The sequence below is a fragment of the Halichoerus grypus genome, chromosome 5, assembly GCF_964656455.1.
Source record: "Halichoerus grypus chromosome 5, mHalGry1.hap1.1, whole genome shotgun sequence".
Lineage (NCBI taxonomy): Eukaryota > Metazoa > Chordata > Mammalia > Carnivora > Phocidae > Halichoerus > Halichoerus grypus.
In genome coordinates this window covers 95415546-95435114 of record NC_135716.1, presented here as the reverse complement: position 1 = coordinate 95435114, position 19569 = coordinate 95415546, and the positions used below count along the sequence as shown (strand labels likewise).

The 19569-nt window shown below is 56.9% G+C and overlaps 1 protein-coding gene across 1 annotated transcript; it reads right to left on the bottom strand.

Annotated features, from left to right (window-relative positions):
* Positions 1 to 1898: 1898 nt before the first annotated feature.
* INKA2 (inka box actin regulator 2) lies at positions 1899 to 17960 on the bottom strand. Its single transcript, XM_036103665.2, has 2 exons — positions 17751 to 17960; positions 1899 to 6929 (listed from the first exon to the last, which is right to left on the bottom strand). Exons 1-2 carry the CDS (start codon positions 17784 to 17786, stop codon positions 6102 to 6104), a joined length of 864 nt encoding a protein of 287 aa, XP_035959558.1. The 5' UTR covers positions 17787 to 17960; the 3' UTR covers positions 1899 to 6101.
* Between the last annotated feature and the right edge of the window lie 1609 nt (positions 17961 to 19569).

Below are 19569 nucleotides of genomic sequence, written 5' to 3'. Positions count from 1 at the left end.
TGCTGGCCTTCCTGACGCAGGAGCTGGGCTCGGCAGAGGGCTCACCCTGACGACGATGAGAGGTCACAGTCACACCAAGATACAGAAATTCGTAATGAGTACTTGCCACCCCAGAGGGGCTCACGATCTAGATGAACATGCACAGGAGCGATTTGAAAGTGGGTCCTGTGGTTCGGTATACGGGCACAGGTGAGGCCCCTGGGGAGGGCTTCTCAGAGGAGGTGCCCTTTAAACTGCAGTGAAAGCTGAGTAAAAAGCTAGTCTGGGGCCTTGAGGAACCTGGAGTCTCCGAGAACAGCCCAGGGAAAGACCTAGAGGCAAAGAGCCCACGCTTGGAGCGCTCAGTAACACACCTCCCTGGAGGATAAAGAAGCAAGTCCCCCAGGGTCTGAGTGGGCAGGGCTGGGCCTCCAGACACCTAGAACAGTGAGGCCAGGTGAGGATGAAGTCACAGAACCTGAAGACATTTCCTTCCCTTCCCCTGTGCTCCCCGCCGAGGGGCAGCATTTCCTTGCAGATGCAGCCTCCGGTCAGGAGGAGAAGAGGAAGGGGGCTAAGGGAGAGGCACGGGAGGAAAGGGAAAGCGGCCAGACGGGGTGACAGCAGAGCCAGAAACCAGAAAACAAAACCGGACTCTTCCCTTGGCGGGAGACACCTCCCCTCCCCAAAACAAGCAGTGCCCCTGAGAGCCACCAGGTAGCCTCAGTTGGTGGCATCTGCTGTGTCTGAAGCCCCCCTCCCTGACCAGTTGGAGGCTGCCAGGGGGCTTCTTTCTGGGACTGGAGAGGGCAGGAAGAGGGGCAGGGAGGACAGCCCAGAGCTGGGTCATGGGCAGGAGAGGGTGGAGGTGCCGAGCATGCGAGAGGTGATTTTTGGCAGGGATTCCTAGATCCCTGGAATGGGGCGGTCATCTTGGGCGCCATGCCCAGAGGGGCAGATCCAGAGAGAATGGATTCTGTGGAGTGGAAGCCAGGGAGTGCAGCAGCTGCGGCCTGAGGCCTTAGTATATGGAGCTGGAGATCCTGCTCCCTCCCGCACCCGGGGCCCCGCCAAGAGGCAGCACAAACAAGTATGGCAGTCCCTTGTCAGATTATGATTGCCCCAAGCACTGTGTTGAGGGGTAGGCACCCCCAGGAGGGCTCCCTGCTTCAGTGTTCCTCAGGGGCCTCTCTCTGACCAGAAACACAAAGATGACTTTGGAGAGACCAGGGCGGGGCGGGGGGGACCCTAGAAGGGGAGGAAGAAAGAGGAGGGCTCAGGAGGGGATAGAATGTGGACCCAGGGATGTTTCAGGCAAGGCTGACTTCACCGTGACCCCTGTGGGCGCATGTGGCAGAATTGGGGGTGGGGTACACCTGAAGCTTGGAGGTGGTGGGCAGAGGGCGTGTCCAGACTGATTGAAGAGCAGGGGCAGAGAAGCAGGTTCTAAGTCCTTTGTCAAATTCGGAGTGAATCTGGGAGAGTTCTCTTCATCCTCTTTGTTCTAAGGATTGGGTAGAGGAAGTAAGAGGGAGGCAGGAACATCCTAATAATAGTACCAAGGGGGTGACTGCTGTCTGGGACGCCCGACTGGCTCAGTCAGTACAGCATGCGACTCTGGATCTCAGGGTCCTGAGTTCAAACCCCACGTTGGGTGTAAAGCATAGTTTGAAAATAAAAGTAAAAAAAGAAAAATAGTACCAAGGGGGTAACTACAGTCTGAGGTGCTTATCTTGCCCTGTGCCCTGGATCTACTAGGCCCTTCCTCCATCTGCACCATCCTGGGCCCCGAGACCTCCTGTGAGAGAGGGTTTCAGGGCACCTCCAGCCCCATCGGGGGGAGTGGATCCTAGCAGGACAGCCACTAGCACCTTTAGGCCATTAGTCCCCAGGGTGACTGGGGGGATGGTATGGGGTGAGGTGTGGAGCTTAGCAGGGACTCTAGGGACCAAGGCCTTAAAGAGCAGAGAGCAGATCAGGGGCTGGACTCTTCTCAAAGCCTTCAGAACTTGGCTCATTCAACTCTCCAGTCCTTGCCAGGAATGTGAGGGCCTGGGGGTTGACTGTGAGGGCCAGCTGGGGACAGAGGGACTGTGAGGGACAGAGGGGTGGCAGTGTTCCCTAGAGCACATCCTCAGGCACTGGGGTCCTCAAGCACCATTTCTGCGCTCAGCCCCCCTGCTGCTCTCTCCATACCCACCCTCCACCCCCAACACACGTCATCCTCTATGAGAAAGTGTAAATTGTTGGCCATTCCGCAAGTAACAGCCCACCTGGGTTATATTTTTACCATGTACAAAAACATTGCAGAGAAGACAATAGAAGACAATAGAGAAACCTATTGTCTTCTCTGATCCTTGCTACAGTCTGGTGAGGTAATAGGGCCAGTATACATTTTTTTTAACAGAAGAGGAAACCAAGCCCCAGTGAAAGTTTTTCTTATTTTCTAGCAGTTTCGCGCTGGTTCACATGGTTAGTGCCTGAACCGAAGGTCAGGTGACCCAGTAGAGAGCTTCTGCTGTGTCTACATGGTGTGCATTACGTCCTTCAAAGCTCCAGCAGCCCTGCATTATCCCCATGTCAGACAAGAAAAATGAGGCTCAGAGAGGTCAAGCGACATACTCAAGCTGACAGGGACAGAAATGGGTCTCAGATCCTGGAGGACTCCTAATCCAGTGCGCATTCCATTGTACTGGCAGAAGTGCCTTAACTACTCTGGGTGGAGAAGGTGGGGGGTGACCTGAGGTGCGTTGAAAGCTGGAGACAGGCCCCTGCTACCCAAAGTCACAAGCTGTGCTTTTGCTTTTATGGAGGCCCTGTAGGAAATGGTGTGACTTGGGAAAGATGGGGTGCCCCCTCCCCGACGGGGAGCAAGGGGGATGTCGTGGGGACAGAGCCGAACCAGGTCTCTATTCCTCTGGGCAAGTTTGGGTTCAGATCTCAACCTGAGGGGTGGGTGCAGGGGAGGTGCTTGGGGACGCCCCTGTGGGAAAGAGGGGTCCCAGTCCTGAAGGGTTGGAAAGAGAAAGAAAGGAGGGAAACCAGGCAGGCCCAGCAAGGACTCTTCTAGCTCCTGCTTATGGTGGGGGAACATCTAGAGACACACTCTGGCCACAGAGCCACAGAGAAGCAGGTGGGGGCCTGGGCAGATGCCTGGGCCAATCAGGGGGTCCCTGTACCTGCCAGGGAAGTGGGCTAGGTGTGAGGCAGGGCTCCATGCCAGGGAGAGTATTAAATGAGCTTCCAGCTTATTTGCATGTCCTAATTAACCATAAAATGAGCCCCAGGGGCAGAATTAAGCTGTCAATTTCCCTCTGCTAACTTCCACTACCTCCCCCTCATCCCGCTGCTCCCCACCCCTACACTTTTCCGGCATCACTTAGGCCCCAGGCATTCCCATTCACCTCTCCCCTCAGCTTCAGTGAAATACACTCTCCATCCTGTCACAACAAAAGCCCAGAAAAAGAAGGAAAAGGAAAAACTAGTGGTGGTGGTGGTGTGTGTGTGTGTGTAAATGAACTGGCCATAGTCTTTCATTAGCAAAGCATGACCTAGTGATGAGGGCATTACACCAGCCCAGTCAAGACCAGGGCAAAATTCCCCCACCGGACAGTGAGCATTCCATTTACTATCCATGCATGGATAATATGGGGAGGACAGGTTTTGTTGTTGTTCCTCTTGACTTGGCTTTTGGAGCAGAAATGGACACTTTGTGGGGTAGTGTGCAAAGCACTAGGCTGGGAGTCTATCGCGACCGGTTCACTCCCAGCTCCGCCGCTGTGACCTTGGGCAAGTTGCTTGCCTTCTCTGAGCGGCTCCACGTAAAGTAAGGGGATCAGCAGCCCCTTTCAGAGTGTGGTGAGAAGGAAATGAGAACACAAAGATGGCGGCGCCCGATGCCTGTGAGTTCTGTTGGTGGCAAATGTCACTCCTAATTGTTTTGTTCTGGCCCGAGTTAAAATGAGTTTTCATTCCCTTGGATCCCTTCTGGCCAACCGATGGGTTAGGAGTTGCTGCTTCTCACTGAACCCCTTGAGCCAGGAGCCGGGTCCTTTTCCTTGCTGTTTTGAGTTCCTGTCGCAGTGCCTGGCACTGGGAGGTGTGCAATAAAGTTTGGTTCACTTGGTCCGGATTGCCATGGCCGGTCCACAGAACAGATGGGTCACAGATGAATGGCCAAGAGGGGACTTGGTTTCCTGTGGAATCATTCCGGATTGAAAGCTTGGTGACTTCACCGCGACCTAGTGGGAGGACCCTTCTCTCTCTCACACACACACACACACACACGCACGCACACACACGCACGCCCCCCCCCCGCCCCCCAGCAAGGCAGACACAGCCAATGGGCCTTCACCCCGCACTGAACTACCCCAGTTCCCCGGGGAGACAGAAAGGATGAGCGGGGACTTGCTCCTCCAGAAAAGGGCTGGCTCTACTAGCAAACTCCGGGGACAGGAGAAAAGGCCGTTTTGCAGCCAGACAATCCTGTTCCAAATCCTGGCTCCTCCATTAGCTAGAAGCCTGATCTGGGCACCCTCTCTGACCCCTAAAGAGCCCCCACTGATTTACCGGGAAGATGGTACTTTCTAGGGTCATTCTGAAGTTTGGAAGGCATGGTTCTGCACGCTGCCTGGCAAATAGCGAGCACTGGAGAAAATACATAGAAGTAGCACCTTCCGTCTGGTAGCTTCTGCCACCGAGAACTAAACATCTCCCACGTGATTGAGCGGGGGTCTGAGAGTGACCCTAACTGGCCCCACCTCCGGCTGTGGAGGGGCCCCGCGAAGCCTCCTCCCTCCGCCATCTTGGTCTCCAGGGGTCCAGGATGCAGGAAGAGCCTCGCTTGTTATTCTCCTCCAGTTAGCTGTTAATGCTCCGAGGGCGGGAAGGCGGCTTGCGTCTAATTGCAGCTGTCACCCCCCATCAGGCGGGAGGGGAGCTCAGCCGGGAGGGGCGAGGGGAGGAGAGGGGGAGGGCCTGCAGGGCGGGGCCGGGCCCAAACAGGCACCCGCATTGTCTCTTCCCAGCCAGCGGGCGTTCCCTGCGGGGCGGGAGGGCCACGTGCGCCGCTCCAGGAAAGCTCTAGGCGCCGCGCGATCGGAGCGGAGCTGCCCGCCCGGCCCTTCCCCTTCCCCGCCGCCGGTCTGGTCCGGCCAGACGGGCCTCCGCGCCCAGCGGGGAGGGAGGCCGCGGGGTGAGGCTGCGAATCTAAACATGAGTGCGCGCGTCGAATGGGCGCACCTTGGCCGCGCCGGCGGATGCCCGTGTGCTTGTGTCCGGGGTGCGGGTTCGGTGCTGGAGGCGGGGGGCGGGGGGGAGGAGCGCGTGTGACTCCAGGGCTGCAGGCTCTGGTCTGCCTCCTGCCCGCAGGGGGCGTATCTAGGCCGGCTTCCTCACCTGGGAGATGGGGGTGGTAACTGCCCTACTTGCTTACTCAGAAGATGACATGAAAAGGCTTTCCAACGTTTAAAGTGCTATACAGATAGATATCTTTCCTGTGCTTTTGAAAAGACATAGGGCTAGCTCAAGTACTCCCCTGGGTACACTCCTTATTCGGCCCATGTCTCAGGACCCGGGTACGGGCTGAAATCTTAAAGGCCACAGGGAGTGGGGGTGGGAATCTGCTGATCCCGATCCCAGGAGGGCTGGGGTTTCCATGCCTGTGCCTGGAGCAGTGCTTTGCCAGGGAAGCCAATGGTTATAAGGTTGGGGCCAGATCGGGGGCCTCTCTGGGGGAACCTGAGACCCCAGGGCCCTAATCCATACAGAATGTTCAACTGAAGTCTTTGGGGGCCCTGAAGGAATGTCAGGATTGCCTGGTCTCCTCCCCCGGCCCCTCATTGTCACCTGCAGTCCCAAAGTGAGCACCACCGTCTCTCTCAATGTCTCTCTTTCAGCCCAGGAGCCCTCACCTCCCCACCAGCCAGCCCCCACGACAGCCTCTCTCAACCACACACTGGTCAGCCCTGCTCCAGACACTCCTGCTGCTTCTCCCTCCTTTCTGGAGGAAAGGGACTCGGAGTTAGGCTTTTGAAAGCCATAGTGCCCACACCCCATCCTTCCCAGGGCCCAGCACTGGGACCCGGTCATGTTGGGTTCAGTCAATGTTCTGTCTCTAGGACTCAGACCCAAACAGCTGTGTTAATATCAAAGCCAGAAGGTGAGGGTTCCAGGGCCTTGGGGCAGCTTGTGGAAGGACGTTCCCCCCTTCTGGGCTCTGCAGTGCCCAGGAAGGGGAAATGCCCAGAGCCCTTGGAATGGCTCCGCTTCTTGACCTTGTGTGAGCGGGCGGCTCTGGGCTCGGAGACCGTGGGCGTCACCCAGCCTGGCTTCTCCTTCAGCAGCCGGTCTCGGTCAGGCCGCACACTGCGCAAGAACTTCCTAAAGATGTTCGCTGTGAGGGCAAACCTGCGGCCCAGCTCCCTGGGCTGGCCCCTCTCCCCTTTGGGCTCCCCCGCCTCCCCCTTCTCCCCACCCTTCTCCACTTCTGGCAAGTCCAGCCAGTTGCCCACCAGGTCTGCAAAAACGTTGTCGCCTAGCACCAGAGGTTGTCGGTTCCGGCCCCGGGACATCAAGGTGGAGGTCCAGTCTTCCGGTTCCACCAGCTCTGGCCCCTGCCGGGCACCGCTTCGGTGCTCCGGTCGCTGTGCCCTGGGCAGGGGGGCCAGGTCCCGCCCACAGGCACTGCTATGGGACGGAAACTTGGCGCCAAGAGATGGTTGGTTGGAGATGGGGCAGGCTGCAGGCGTGGCAGGACCTCTGCCACCCTCCCATGGAGGGGGCTCGGGCTGCGTCCGGGGGCTTTCCGGGCAGCCCGGGGCAGGACTCCCTCCGGAGATCTCCAGCTGTTCCAAAGCTGTCTGCACCTGGAGGAGCTTCAGTTCTTGCAGCGCGCCCATCATGCAGTTCATCTGGTCCTGCAAGCCATCACCCACTTCCTTCATGGACATCTGCGGGCGAGAGGGAGAGCGCAGGCCAGTGAGCCGTGCGGGGCTGGGGGAAGCGCTGCCCCTCATTGGCCCTGAACCTAGACTCCCCACTGCCCACATATACACCTCCAGGTCATTCCAGCCGGCCACTGACCCCACCTCCGTGGGGCCCAGTACAGTGCAGCTCAGAGCTGGGAGAGGAGGAATCTCAACGCTGTTATGGCTGCATAACATGTGAATGGCCGCTAACATGCTAAGGCAGGTGCTGTCCTCGGCCACATGTATGTGACTATGCATACACATATATCAATTAATCTTTTTTTTTAAAAAGATTATTTATTTATGTATTTATTTGAAAGAGAGGGAGAGCACAGAAGGAGAGGGAGAGGGAGAAGCAGACTCCCCACTGAGCAGGGAGCCCGATGCGGGGCTCGATCCCAGGACTCCGGGATCCTGACCTGAGCCAAAGGCAGATGCTTAATGACTGAGCCACCCAGGTGCCCCGAGTTGATCTATCTTTAATCTCACCAACTAGTCAATGAGTTAGTGACTAGTCTTATTGCCATTTTACAGATGAGGGGGAGGAGGCACGTGAGTAAGTTGCTCAAGGTCAACAGAAGAGGTGGAGCTGAGACCGGTTCGAGGGTGCACGCAGCTGTGGTGGCCATCCTTGTCCTTTTATGTGCTGTGCCCTCCTCTTCCCGAGCCTCCCCGAGATGATGATGATGATGATGACGGCCACGACAGTTTGCAGGTGTTTACTATTTAATAGGGATTGAGTGCTCTATGCGCCTCACCTCTTAGGATCTTTGTATAAACCCTATGAGGTTGCTGCTATTGTTCTCATTTTAACGAGTTAACCCTGGTGGGGCGGAAGTAACCTGCCCACGGTCACACACGCAGCTCATATGGCTGGGACTCAAACACGGGACACTCACTCCAAACGCTATGGCCCTAACTACCGAGCACTGCCTGCTTCAGGACGGCGGGGCAGTGGCTGGGCTTTGAGGGCGACGCTGCCCTCCCCAGGGCAGTGGAGAAGGCTGGAAAGGAACAGGAGGGTAAGACAAGGAGCTCAGATTCCCGAAGAAAAGGGGTAGGCGGGGGTTTCCTTTCACTGCTGTGCACATCTGGCCAGTCCGGAGAGAGAGATGGAGGCCAGGAAGCTCCTGTTTGCAGAAGCTCTTCTCACCCCTTCTCTGCCTTCCAAACACCTGTCCTCCCTCAGCTGCTCTTAGACTTGGCTCCCGTGCTCTTCCTGCCTTCTCAGCCCAACTGGCTTCACGGCTCGGGCCAAGAGTGGGGACACTGGAGGCCAGCCCCCCAGTCCCTTTGTGGGCGTCTAAGGCCCGGGTCCCAGGTGCCAGCTGGAAGGGGCTGAGAGGCTGACTTGGGCGAGGGCCGAGTTTGGAGGCTGGGCAGGGGATGCGGTCTGATAACATTCACAGTCCAAGCTGCCTTGGTCCCGCCAGCTTCCTCCCCAGATCTGCTCATGTTACCAACAGCAAACCTCGCGTGAGGGGACCATCTGTTTCTTAAGCCCCCCAGAGACCCGCTGGGATCATCTTACCTCCCAGCCTTGTCCTAATGCACAGAACTAAGCCCACAGGGTGGAGAGCCGGAGGGATTGGGAGGGGAGGCACAGAAGTGCTCAGGGGAGCACGGACAGCTGACCCTCTTAGGCTTTGGGTCAAATCCTCCCCTGCCCACCCCAACCCTGGCGGGGGCGGGGGAACCACACCTGGCTCTCCTGAGCCAGCAGCACTAACACCCGGAGGACTAACTGGGAGGCCTTTGCTGAGTGTGGTGGTCAGGGGCGGGGAGGGGGGCGGAGGGGGGGCCCTGGCAACCCTGGGATTTGCCAGATTGCCCGGGCAAGCAGGCTCCATTTGAGTGGCAGCTCCAGCAGCAAGAGACGCAGCCTGGGAGGTGGCTGTGCTTGCTGATGGCCCCTTCTCTGACCTCTTTGGCTTCCAGCCTCCTGACCGATTCTCCTTTCCGAGACAGCCCGGCTGCAGCTGAGAAGACCCAGGGCAGAGTCGGAGGAGACCCTAAGCCTCCAACCAAACTCCTCCAGGTCTCTAACTGCTCACCGCTTCTCTGACTTCCCTTTATCTGCCCCTTCCCTCATACCCCTTTCCTCCTCACCCCAACCTAGACCTCAGAGTCCCTTTTGGCTTTTCCACCCAGGGCCCCTGCTCTCGTCCCCAGATGTCTCACATCTGCTTTTCTGTCTCCTGGAATGCAGAAGCCTCCTGGAAGGCCTTCCGGCCACCAGATCAGTCTTCCCAGCACGCTCCTGTGATCATGTCACTCAGAAGCGTGTCTCAGTCCCCATATGTGTGCCCCCGGCTGCTGTCAGAACCTCTTAAGTGACACACCTCAAATGCCCTTCCCTGGAGTGCTACTCACCTCCCCGCCCCGGCGCCCCCACACATTTAAAGGCTCAGTTGTTCGTGAGACATCCATTGAGCATCTACCATCGAGGGCAGGGTCAGAGATCTACGCATTATTAGGTCTCCCCAGAACCCAGCTAGCACCTTGCCCCAGGCACACACCCAGAAAACATATTGAGTACCCCTGAATGCCCCAAGTCATCTCTCCAGACCCGCTGCCCTCGGGCAGTAACACACTCCACAGGGAGAAAGAGTCAGGGATGTGGCTCGCAGCTGCATTTCACCAACGGGCAAGGAGTCTGAGCTTGCAGGCTTCCTTCCAGAAGGCTGAACACAGTCCAGGTCAGAGGCAGTGGGAGGAATGAAATGACCCCATTCAATCTCTTCCAGTATGGAAAAATCCTGAAGAAATAATGCTGACATTTTGTACGGTTTTCCAGTGAGAAATGTATGTGGGTATGTATGAATTCAGGGCTGCCCATAAAACAGAGGCCCCATTTAAGTAAACAGGGGGTGAACTTACACCCCTATGGAAAATGATATTCTGCACTGGTTAAGGTCTTCGGTTCTAGAAACAGATGGCACAGGGTTCAAATCCCAGCTCGGCCACATAGTAGTAGCTGTATGACCGGGACCAGTTATTTAAATTGTTCTTCAGTTTCTCGGTTCTCCCATATGGGAATAAGAGTTTCTGCCTCGTACAGCTCTGGCCAGATGAGGTGAGGTCATAAGTGTTTATGTGTGACCTGGAGGTGAGTTCTGGCGGTTATCATAAGACTTCCTAAGAACTTCCAGAGCACTTCTTCTTCAGTAGACCTTAGCACATAGTAATGACAGGACTCCATTCATCTACCCAGTGCAATCAAGGAGAAACATGACTCTTGTCCTGTCCCTTCTGTCCCACCCCTGCCCCCCACAGAGGAAGAGCCGGGGAAGGAAAGGGAAGCCCTGCATCCTCTTGCCCATTCTCAGGCCGGCTTGGTTGGCCAGCCGCGGTGCTGACACTGAGGGTAGAAGACAGCTGTGAGAGGGGACACCAGAGGAGAAGGAAGTGTGGGAGGCGGGGAGGCCGGGGCATCAGCTGGGTCTTGACTGAGAGCGAGTTGCCTTTCCCAGTCCCGAGGGGAATGATGTCACCCTGGGAGAAAGAGCCAGAGGGCAAGCTGCTGTCTTCGTCTGGGGCGTGGGACCTTCGCAGATCCCAGGGTTTCTCTTGCCTCAGGAACCCAAGAGGGAGCAGTGTGGGGTGGGAGCAAAGGAGAGGGGCCAAATCAGAGAAGATGCCGAACTAGAAATGATCGCCACTAAATCCCGGTCCCCAGACTGTGGGGGTCTGAGTTCCTCTCTGGCCTCCCAGTGCCAGAGCCTCAGGTCCTTCCTCAGGACAGGGACCGAATCATACCCAGCTTGCCTTCGGGGGCCAGCTGGAAAAGCCCTAAGAGGGTCTAGTTTGTTCTGATTAGTCTGAGTGGGAGTGGATCTAACAGCCACCTCCCCTCTGTCCACCCCTAGTCACGCTCACTGACCCACACGCATGCCAGGCAGACCTGCTCCACCATCAGACATACTTCCCCAGCAGCACATCCCAGAGACGGGTGTGGGACTCCTTGCTGAGAAAGACCATGAAGGTCTCACCACCCTCCTTGCAAGCACCCCCTGCCCCCACCAGCCATCTCCTATCTCCCGGGGCCTCCTGGGCCTCGAAATGTTTCAACCTAAAAGTTTTCTTTCTTTCTTTCTTTTAATTTCATTTACTCATTTGTCAGTGACAGAGAGAGAGCACACAAGCAGGGGGAGCAGCAGAGGCAGAGGGAGAAGCGGCTCCCTGCTGAGCAAGGAGCCCGACATGGGACTCGATCCCAGGACCCCAGAATCATGACCCAAGCCAAAGGCAGACCCTTTAACCAACTGAGCCACCCAGGCGTCCCCTAAAATTTTCTTCACGTCACGCTTCAGTCTCTCCCACTGCAGTTCAAACTTCCTCCGTGTGTGAGAGCTGGATGGCCCCCGGGTACCCTCCATGGGAGTCCTAGCTGCCTAACTCAGAGGATTCCGGCCCTAAAGTGATGCTCTTCGCTCTCGCCTTGTCGGACCCCCACAGTTACTGTGGTAAGCTGGTGACCCCACTGTACGGAGTAAGAAATGGGATCTGAGATGTTCATTTTCTTCCTCGACATCCTTCCCTAGACTGACTTCACAGTTTTCACCATATCCATGGAGGAGCTCATCTCCTACTTAATGTTGCATGTAAATCTGTTTGTGTAAATAAACGTTTTCATGTAGGAACTTATATGAAATGCATACACTTGCCATAAACAGATGGTAACTATGTAAAACTACAAGTTCTTCATCTGAGTATCACGTAATGTCATCCCGAGTGCCTCCAGTGCAAAGGCAGATCTATTGCCTGGGGTCCGAGGCGTATTCATGGGAAGACTGGGCCCCCAAGCCTGGCCCTCTTACTCCAGGTCAGTGGGCTTCCCGTGTCATCATGATGTGGCTTCTCAGCCCCGTGGGGTTGTTGTGAGAAGAAACCAGGATAGTCAATGCGACACGCAAAGCACAGTTATCATCCTATGGGGAGGAAGAGCACGAAGTCTTGGAGGGACTCCAAGACCCAGTTCAGTTGCTTTCCACTGACAGAGCTTCTTCACTGAATCATCTGAAGAAGGAAGAAGGCCTGTCTGTCTGGAGCTGAAGGGGAAGATGCCCTAGGAAGCAGACCCCACCGTCCTGGACCTGCAGCACTGTGCCCTCCAGGGGTAGTGTGGGGTCAGCTGCCCACGGACAGCACCGTCCCCCTTGGCACTCGCTGGGCCTTTGTGGCATGGGAGGCGTGGCGATGGGAAAGTGACACCAGCATCCTCGGCAACCTTCCCAAGCCCTCTCCTAGGCGCCCGATTGATCCCACAGCTGTGCCCTCCATCCATCCGTCTCACGCCCTCTCCTAGCTCAGCCAGAATCCTTTGACACAGGCTCCAGCTTTGCCCGTGCACCTGGCAGTGTGCCCTGCCTCGCTCCCCCCACCCCCATGACTCACAAGACCCCCACACAGTTCCTTTCAGCCCCTCTGGAAGCTACAAGGAGGTTCGGGGCCGGAAACGGGAAAAGCCCTGCTTTTGCCAAGTGGCCCATTCTCCAGTCCAGTGAATAGGGACCTTCACAGTCCCCTGCTCTTGGCTGGGACACGCAACAGGAAGGTAAAGAGGAAACTGTGCCAAGAGCTGGAGGAGGGCGGAGAGTAAAGAAAGAAGTGCGAAACGGATGAGCCCTCTTTTGACTGAACCATCTACCAGGGGCCATGTGCTCCGGCAAGAGGCAGACGCTCGGAGAGAGGGGCCCAACCCTGCCCCGCAGGGAGCCTGCCTCCCCTGACCGGCTTTAGCTCCTCTCTGCTACAGGCAGTCCAATCAAGACCTCCAGAAGTTACCTTCCTTTTCTCCTTTCTGGTTCAGGCCTTCCTACTCTCCTGCATGGGCTCTGCGATCGCCACCTAACTCATCCTCCTGCCTCAGTTTCCTCCCTCCTCCCCTCCACCCCATACCACGCACCTCCTAGATCCCAGGGCACGTCTCCTATCCTGCTTCTCGCAGTGCACATAGAGAAGGGCAGGCCCTTTAGCATGGCATTCAAGGTCCCCATGGGCTGCTCTCAACAACTCTTTCAGCCCTGTTTGCTCACTATTCCTCTGCACATACCCTATATCCTAGCCAAGCTCCTGTAGTCTTCAAACATCCCCTCTGCTTCCATCTCGGTGCCTTTCGCTCCTGTTGCTTCATTATCTGCCTGGAATGCTGTTTTTCTCCTGGTCACCGCCCTGCTGATCCCTCAAGGTCAAGCTCAAATGCTACCTCTCCACGGAGTTTTCCCTGATCCCCCGGCTAGAGCTAATTCCCCCTCTATGTAGCACGCACCCTCTATTTCTGTACCGGACATATGACTACATGTACTGGTTAAGAGTGTAAGTTCTGCAGTCAGACTGGCTGGGTTTGAAGCCTCACTCTTCCACTTACCAGTTCTATGACCTTGGCCAACTCACTTAACCTCCCTATGTCTCATTTATAGAATGGGAATAAGGGAAGTACAACTTCGAGTTGCTTTGGCAATTAAATGACATAATCCATTATATGCCTGACATATCGGTAAGTGTTAACATCAATAAATTTTTTTTTTTTAAGATTTTATTTATTTATTTGACAGAGAAAGACACAGCGAGAGAGGGAACACAAGCAGGGGGAGTGGGAGAGGGAGAAGCAGGCTTCCCGCGGAGCAGGGAGCCCGATGCGGGGCTCGATCCCAGGACCCTGGGATCATGACCTGAGCCGAAGGCAGACGCTTAACGACTGAGCCCCCCAGGCGCCCAATAACTGTTATTATTATTACCTCCCCTATTGAACGGCGGGTTCCCCGAAGGCAGGCTCTGTGTCTGTTTGTATTTGTAACCACAGTGCTCGTGTCTGGTCAGGTGCTTTAAATATCGGATGAACTCCGTTAATGTGTCCTGTGAATGAATGACTCATGCATACCAGCCTGATCCATCCGTCAGGAGGTCGCCGGGCACAGTGATACGGGCTAAGGACAGACAGCTGCCATTTAATCTTCACAGTGGCTGTATAAAGTAGGTATTTTAAAAACCCTGTTTTAGGGGCGCCTGGGTGGCTCAGTGGGTTAAGTGTCTGCCTTTGGCTCAGGTCATGATCCCAGGGTCCTGGGATCCAGCCCCGTGTTGGGTTCCCTGCTCAGCATGGAGCCTACTTCTCCCTCTGCCAGCTGGTGCTTTCTCTCTCTCTCTCAAATAAATAAATAAAAATCTTTAAAAAATTGTTTTAAAATTTAAAAAACCCGCTTTGCAGATGAGAAAACCAAGGCACGGGGGGGTTAAGTAATCTGCCTGGGTCACACAGAGCCAGGATTTGAGTTCAAGCTGGCCTGCCCCCAAGTCCCACGGTCCACACTCCTCCCTCACTGACCCTACCCCGTTCTTCACCCTAGCTCTAAAAGTCAAAGGAGGCCACATTAGGAGATCCTTGGTAAAAGTTTTTTTCTACCTCAGGAAATTTGCTCTTTGGTCCCTAGAGTTGCAGGCTGTTCCTACTCTCTCTCTTCCATCACCTTCTTTTGTCCTTATCTTGCCTTTAGGCTCTGGTCCTCCTCCACATGTCAGAACCTCTTGAACTTGTGGCCACTAGTGGCTAGGATAACTTCCTTCTAGGAATACGGAGTTGTCCTAGAAGGCCCTTCTCCAGCCCCAGAGAAGTCCCTCTGCTGCTTCATCATGCCTCAGCTAGGACAGGCATTCCAGGAGCTGGCCTCCATCAACCTCCTCTTCCTCCAGGAAGCCTTCCTAGCCTGGCTGGACTTCCTGAGCCCCTATCGCTCAGCCTCTGTACACTGTATTTGCTCTACACGGGTACTGACTCATGAGGAACACGCTGTGAGCATCTTACATCTGCTTTCTCTGTGTTCCTGTGCCTACCCCATTTGTTGGAAGCCCTCAAGGGAGCAGTGTGTAAGAACAGCTGGTCCCAAGGCCTTGTGTTCGTGCAGGGCCCCTCTCCGGTGGCTGGAGGGGAGAGAGATATGTTCCCTGCTGAGCTGTGGCAGCCCTGACCCCCTCATCTTAATGAAGAAGTGTGTCAGCTGCGGCTACTTTCCTGCCCCATTTCATCCCTGAAACGGATCCTGGTCTCCTTCCAGGCAGGGGGAAAGGGCCAGTCCTCTAGGCATCAACCTAACTGAGCCAGGATCCCCAAACCCTTGGCCTCCCCGCAGGGCTCACTTGTTAGAGAGCAAGTTTTCTGCTCCGAGAAATTGAGAAATTCTGCCACTTTGGTTTTCAGGACCATGCTCTTCTTGTCTAGATTTTCTGGGCCAAGGACAAGGCCAGGTTGCAGGAGGGGACACAGAACACCCCTGACAAAAATAATGTCATGACCTGTTAACGTTTCCTTTTCCAGCAGGTTAACCCAGTGTCTGTAGGACACAGGCTTCTTGAAGGGATTTGGTGGCATAAATGAATGTAGAACGTGACTAGTATTACATGCGTGCCATTCCTGAGCACATGCTAACTTAAGGCAAAGCCAGGCAACACACAGTCCCCCTCGGTGGCAGGGAAGATTCTGCCTGGGATAAACACACAAGCCGCACCGCCTGCCCCCACCCTCACAAGCTCATGACATAAGACTACCGTATGCCTTTTGTACCCCATTGCAGACCTGGGGTATAAACAAACGAACTCTCCCTAACCTAGTCACAACCACGTTGCACTGAAGTCAATCCGCACAGTCCTTAGAGGAGCCAAAGGGCTGAGCCTGGGCTAACTCAGCTCTACTTTCTTCTTCATTCCCATTGGGAAAACTGAGGCCCTGAGGTTTGGTTCAGCTACCTAAGCACCGGGCTGAGGTGTTGGGGAGTAAAGGAGACTCTAATGCTTCTGCCTGTCACTCTGCTCTGTCTCATTTTTGGGCAGCCTGGCACAGGGGAGGAGGGGGAGGAGGCGGGGCACCCTGGGGGTGGGGGTGGGGGAGGAGGAGGCTGCAGAGCTCTCCCATCTGAGTGTCATTCTGGGCCCCAGGCCAGGCATTTGGCTTCCTCTCTGAGAGAGTCAAAGGCTGAAGCTGCTCAGACAAAGGGCCAAATGAAAGCTAATGGGGAGCTCGGTGACTTCAGCCTCTCCCCTTCCTCCTCTCAGGGACTGGGGGCTCAAGCCCTTGGCAGGAGAGGGTGCAAATCAAGACCTGGAGCTCAGTTCAGTGCAGATTCCTATTTGCCTTTTTTATTCTCCTGGCATCCACAGACTGTCTTCCTCCCCTCACCCCCTCCCACCTAGGGTGCTATAAAAAATGCAAATCAGTAGGATTTTAAAATTCAAGCCTATGCCAGGAACACCCACAAACCCTCTATTAAGGCAGATCCTGAGGTGGGTGGTGTGGTCCCAGATTCCAAGCATAAAAAGAGGACTCTATTAGATTCTTTTTTCAGCATGGGCCTTGGACTCAGACATGATCTGTAATGACCTTGATCTTTCTGATATTGGACAAATGAATGGGAAGGGTCAGAATTGTATATGTGTGGGCTGGGGCTGACCATCCCAAACTGACATGGGAAGCAGGGGAAAACTAGCATGGGAAGGGACACGGTGGCGACTTCTCTGTCCCTCACCTAGGCAGCATTTCTCTGGGTAACTTTCCCATCTGAGTGTCACCACAAAAGGGGCTTGAAGAGGAAGTCCCAGAGAAGTGACCATTGACCTGAGAAACAGACGCTGGAGTGGAACAGACAGGAAGAGTGCTTGGGAGCCTTGACCAGGAAGCATCAGTGAGAACACCTGCTCTGCAAGCTGCCCTCCCCCAAAACTGGCCCCAGATGCAGCTGCCAAGTTTGGAGGGGTGGGGGTGGGGGGGAGTGTAGAGTTTGCAGGAGCGGGACAGGCTGTCATGGAATCTGGAGAGCCATGGATCCAGGTCTGCTGTTGAGAGCCTGGGTGCCCCTGGCTCTTGAAAGTAGGAAGAAAGAAGAGGGGAGAAAAGTGAGACCAAGGAGAGGTCCACTCCGAGAGAAACTAAAAGGAACTAAAAGAGGCAGAGGCAAAGGCACAGGAGGGAGTCGGACTGAGAGAAAGGCGGGCCTGGGGGCCAGGGTGGGGCGGGGCGTGCATATCTGTGTGAATTCGGGTGGTTGCGGGAACCAGAAAGGTGGCAGGTGTGTGTGCGGGGGGGGTGGTATATGAAGTCGGTGAGAATCAACCTAACGGAGCTTTGGGGGCACCCTTCCCTCCCCCACTTGGGTGATGCCCGGGTCCCAGACGGAGCTCCTTCTCCCGACCCCTGCACCCCTGGCCTCCGCAAGCTCCCTCCGCACTCCCCACGCCCGGCCCTGACATCTGGCCGGGCCCCCGCAGCTCCGCTCGAGATCTGCCAGGCGGCGCCCCGCCTCGGGCGCGGGGCCCTCCCCCGCCCTTCCAGCTGCCAGCCCCCCCCCCGCCCCCCCGCTGGCAGACAAGCCCGGGCAGACAGCCGGCCCGGCCTGCCCCCGCAGCCGCGCCAGCTCTGCCAAGCCCGGCGGGGCTGGGGGCCTCAGGCGGTGCCAGCTCCCCGCGAGCCAGCGGTCTCCGGCTGCCCTCCGGCCCGCGCGCCCGGCCCTGCTCCCGGCGCGCCGTCTGGGAGTGTGCCCCCGTGTGTCCGGCGCCTTCTCTGGGCGCATTTCAGTCCGGGTTTGGGTTGCTCGGTCTCCGTCACTTGCTCGTGTCTGCCTCACTCTCACAAATCTTTGCTCCAAGTTTCCTCGCGGCCGTTTCCCTCGGGCCAGGCCCTGCCCTCTGCCTGCCCGTCCCCTCGTCTCTGGCCTTCCTCCGGCCGCGCACTCCCCGCTCCCCGGCCCGCGGCGGGGCCAGGTGCCGTCGGGGCGGAGCAGTCCTCCGGGCCCCTGGCGCCCGCTCCGCTCTTACCAGCTCCTGTTTGAGGCGGCGCAAATAGCAGTCCATTTCCCTGCTCTCTTCCTCGTGCGCCCATTTGCCGGGCTCGGCTCCGCAAGAGCGTCCCCGGGTGGGAACAGCGGCCCCCGGCCCCCGCGCTCCGCTCCTCTCGCAGCGGCGAGCCGAGCCACGGCTCCCAGGCCCGGACTTAGAGCAGCTTCCCTGGCTCTCGCGGCGCGCTGTCCGTGCGGGGGGCGGAGGAAAAGTGGGACAGCCTATGAGAATTCAGGGGGGATGCCTTCAGCCAATGAGACGGGCGCACCGAGGGGCGCGGGCTGGGCTGCGGCGAGTGGACCCTGCCGCGGGTGGTGGCACAGGGCTGGGGCAGCGGCGACTGGGGGCTGGCCGGGCGACACCTGGTCCTCGCAGGGGGGCCGGGGGTATGGTGACGCCAGACTGGACCGACGTCCCCCAACAGAGCACGTGATCCCCGTTTGGTCATAAAGAGAGAGCAGCGTCTTACGGGCGGGCACTGGGTAGTGGTCTCAGTAAGAGGCCGAGTGCCTTAGTTTCTTTCAACCCTGTTTCCCAGACTCGGATCAGAAAAGGAACATCCTCCACCAAGCAGCCAATCAACAGCTCTTTTGAACTCTGGAAGTGTGCTGGAAGTCTGGAAGTGTGGGTCTTCTTCACCTCCAAGGTGTAGGGTCCCCCCCCCTTGCCCCCAGGCAAGGTCTCTGCTCTCAAGAACGTGCATGGGGGCGGGAAAGGGGAGGGATGAGACAGGTTAAAATAAACAAACACGGTGATTTCAGGTAGTGATTCTTCGTGAAAACAGCAAACAGGGTCATGGGATGGGGGCTGCTTTCAACAGGGTGGGCAGGGAGTGGAGGAATAGCTCCTCTCTTCCCCAGTACTCCCCCAGTGTCAGTTATCCTAACTCTTGCTCAAGGGTGGGTGCCTCAAAGTTGCTCGGATTCTAGTCAATGCATACGGCCCGAGCCCGGGCGGGAGCTGGGGCAGGTGGACCTGAGAGGGGCCGCAAGCCGGCCGGGCGCCCCTCCCCGCGGAGCTCCGGACCCGCCACGCCAGCCTCCGCGCGCGGCCAGATTGTGGGTCCCTCCCGGGGCCCAGGCTCCGCGCCACCCGCCCCGGCCCGCGCGGGGGGGGGGGTGCGGTGTTGCAGGACCCCAGAGTAAATAGGGTAATTAGCGACATGTTATTTCAAGATAATTAACGGGAGAAAGTTTGCCCCAGGCAGAATCTGGGGTCTCTGTGACAGAACCGTGCAGACGTGGGAGAAGGGGCAGAGAATGCGGGCGCTGCAGTCATTCCCACCCTTGTCAGCAAAGACTGCCACTCCTGCGGGGGGTGGGGGGGGCGGGTAGAGGCAGGGAGGATAAAAATGAACATCTTCAGAAATGAAGACTTTGCAGAGTCCATTTGGATGCCTTCACTTAACCCCGGGTCCTCAGTTACAGGGGACCTTGCCCCTATCTTTCGGCCTAGAACTGAGTCCCCCCCCCCTTTGGACGAACCTGCAGCAGCGGTAGCAGATGGTTCCAGAAAAGAAAGAGGCGTAGGTGGGTCGGAACTCAGTAGGAAGTCTCTGTCTCCGTGGCCCCTTGCCAAGCCCAGGGACCAGCGCTCCCTTCGTGGGCCCTGCTCAGGATCCCCTGTCGGTCGGAAAACCTGAGGGCCCCAGGATGGAGCTGAGAATCTGCTTTGGCGTTCCCAAGCTGCTTAGCCTGACATCACATTTCCTTCTGCTCTCCAGGTTGGTAGGTTACCGGGGCCAATGCGGCCGCGCCGGTCCACGTGAGGCGCTGTGCTTGGCCGGCAGGCTTCCTTG

Coding starts and splice junctions, on each gene's coding strand:
- INKA2 (XM_036103665.2), bottom strand. CDS start 17,786: ATGGACTGCTATTTGCGCCGCCTCAAACAGGAGCTG. Junction 6,930..17,750: donor GCCGCCTCAAACAGGAGCTG/GTAAGAGCGGAG, acceptor TCTCGCCCGCAG/ATGTCCATGAAGGAAGTGGG.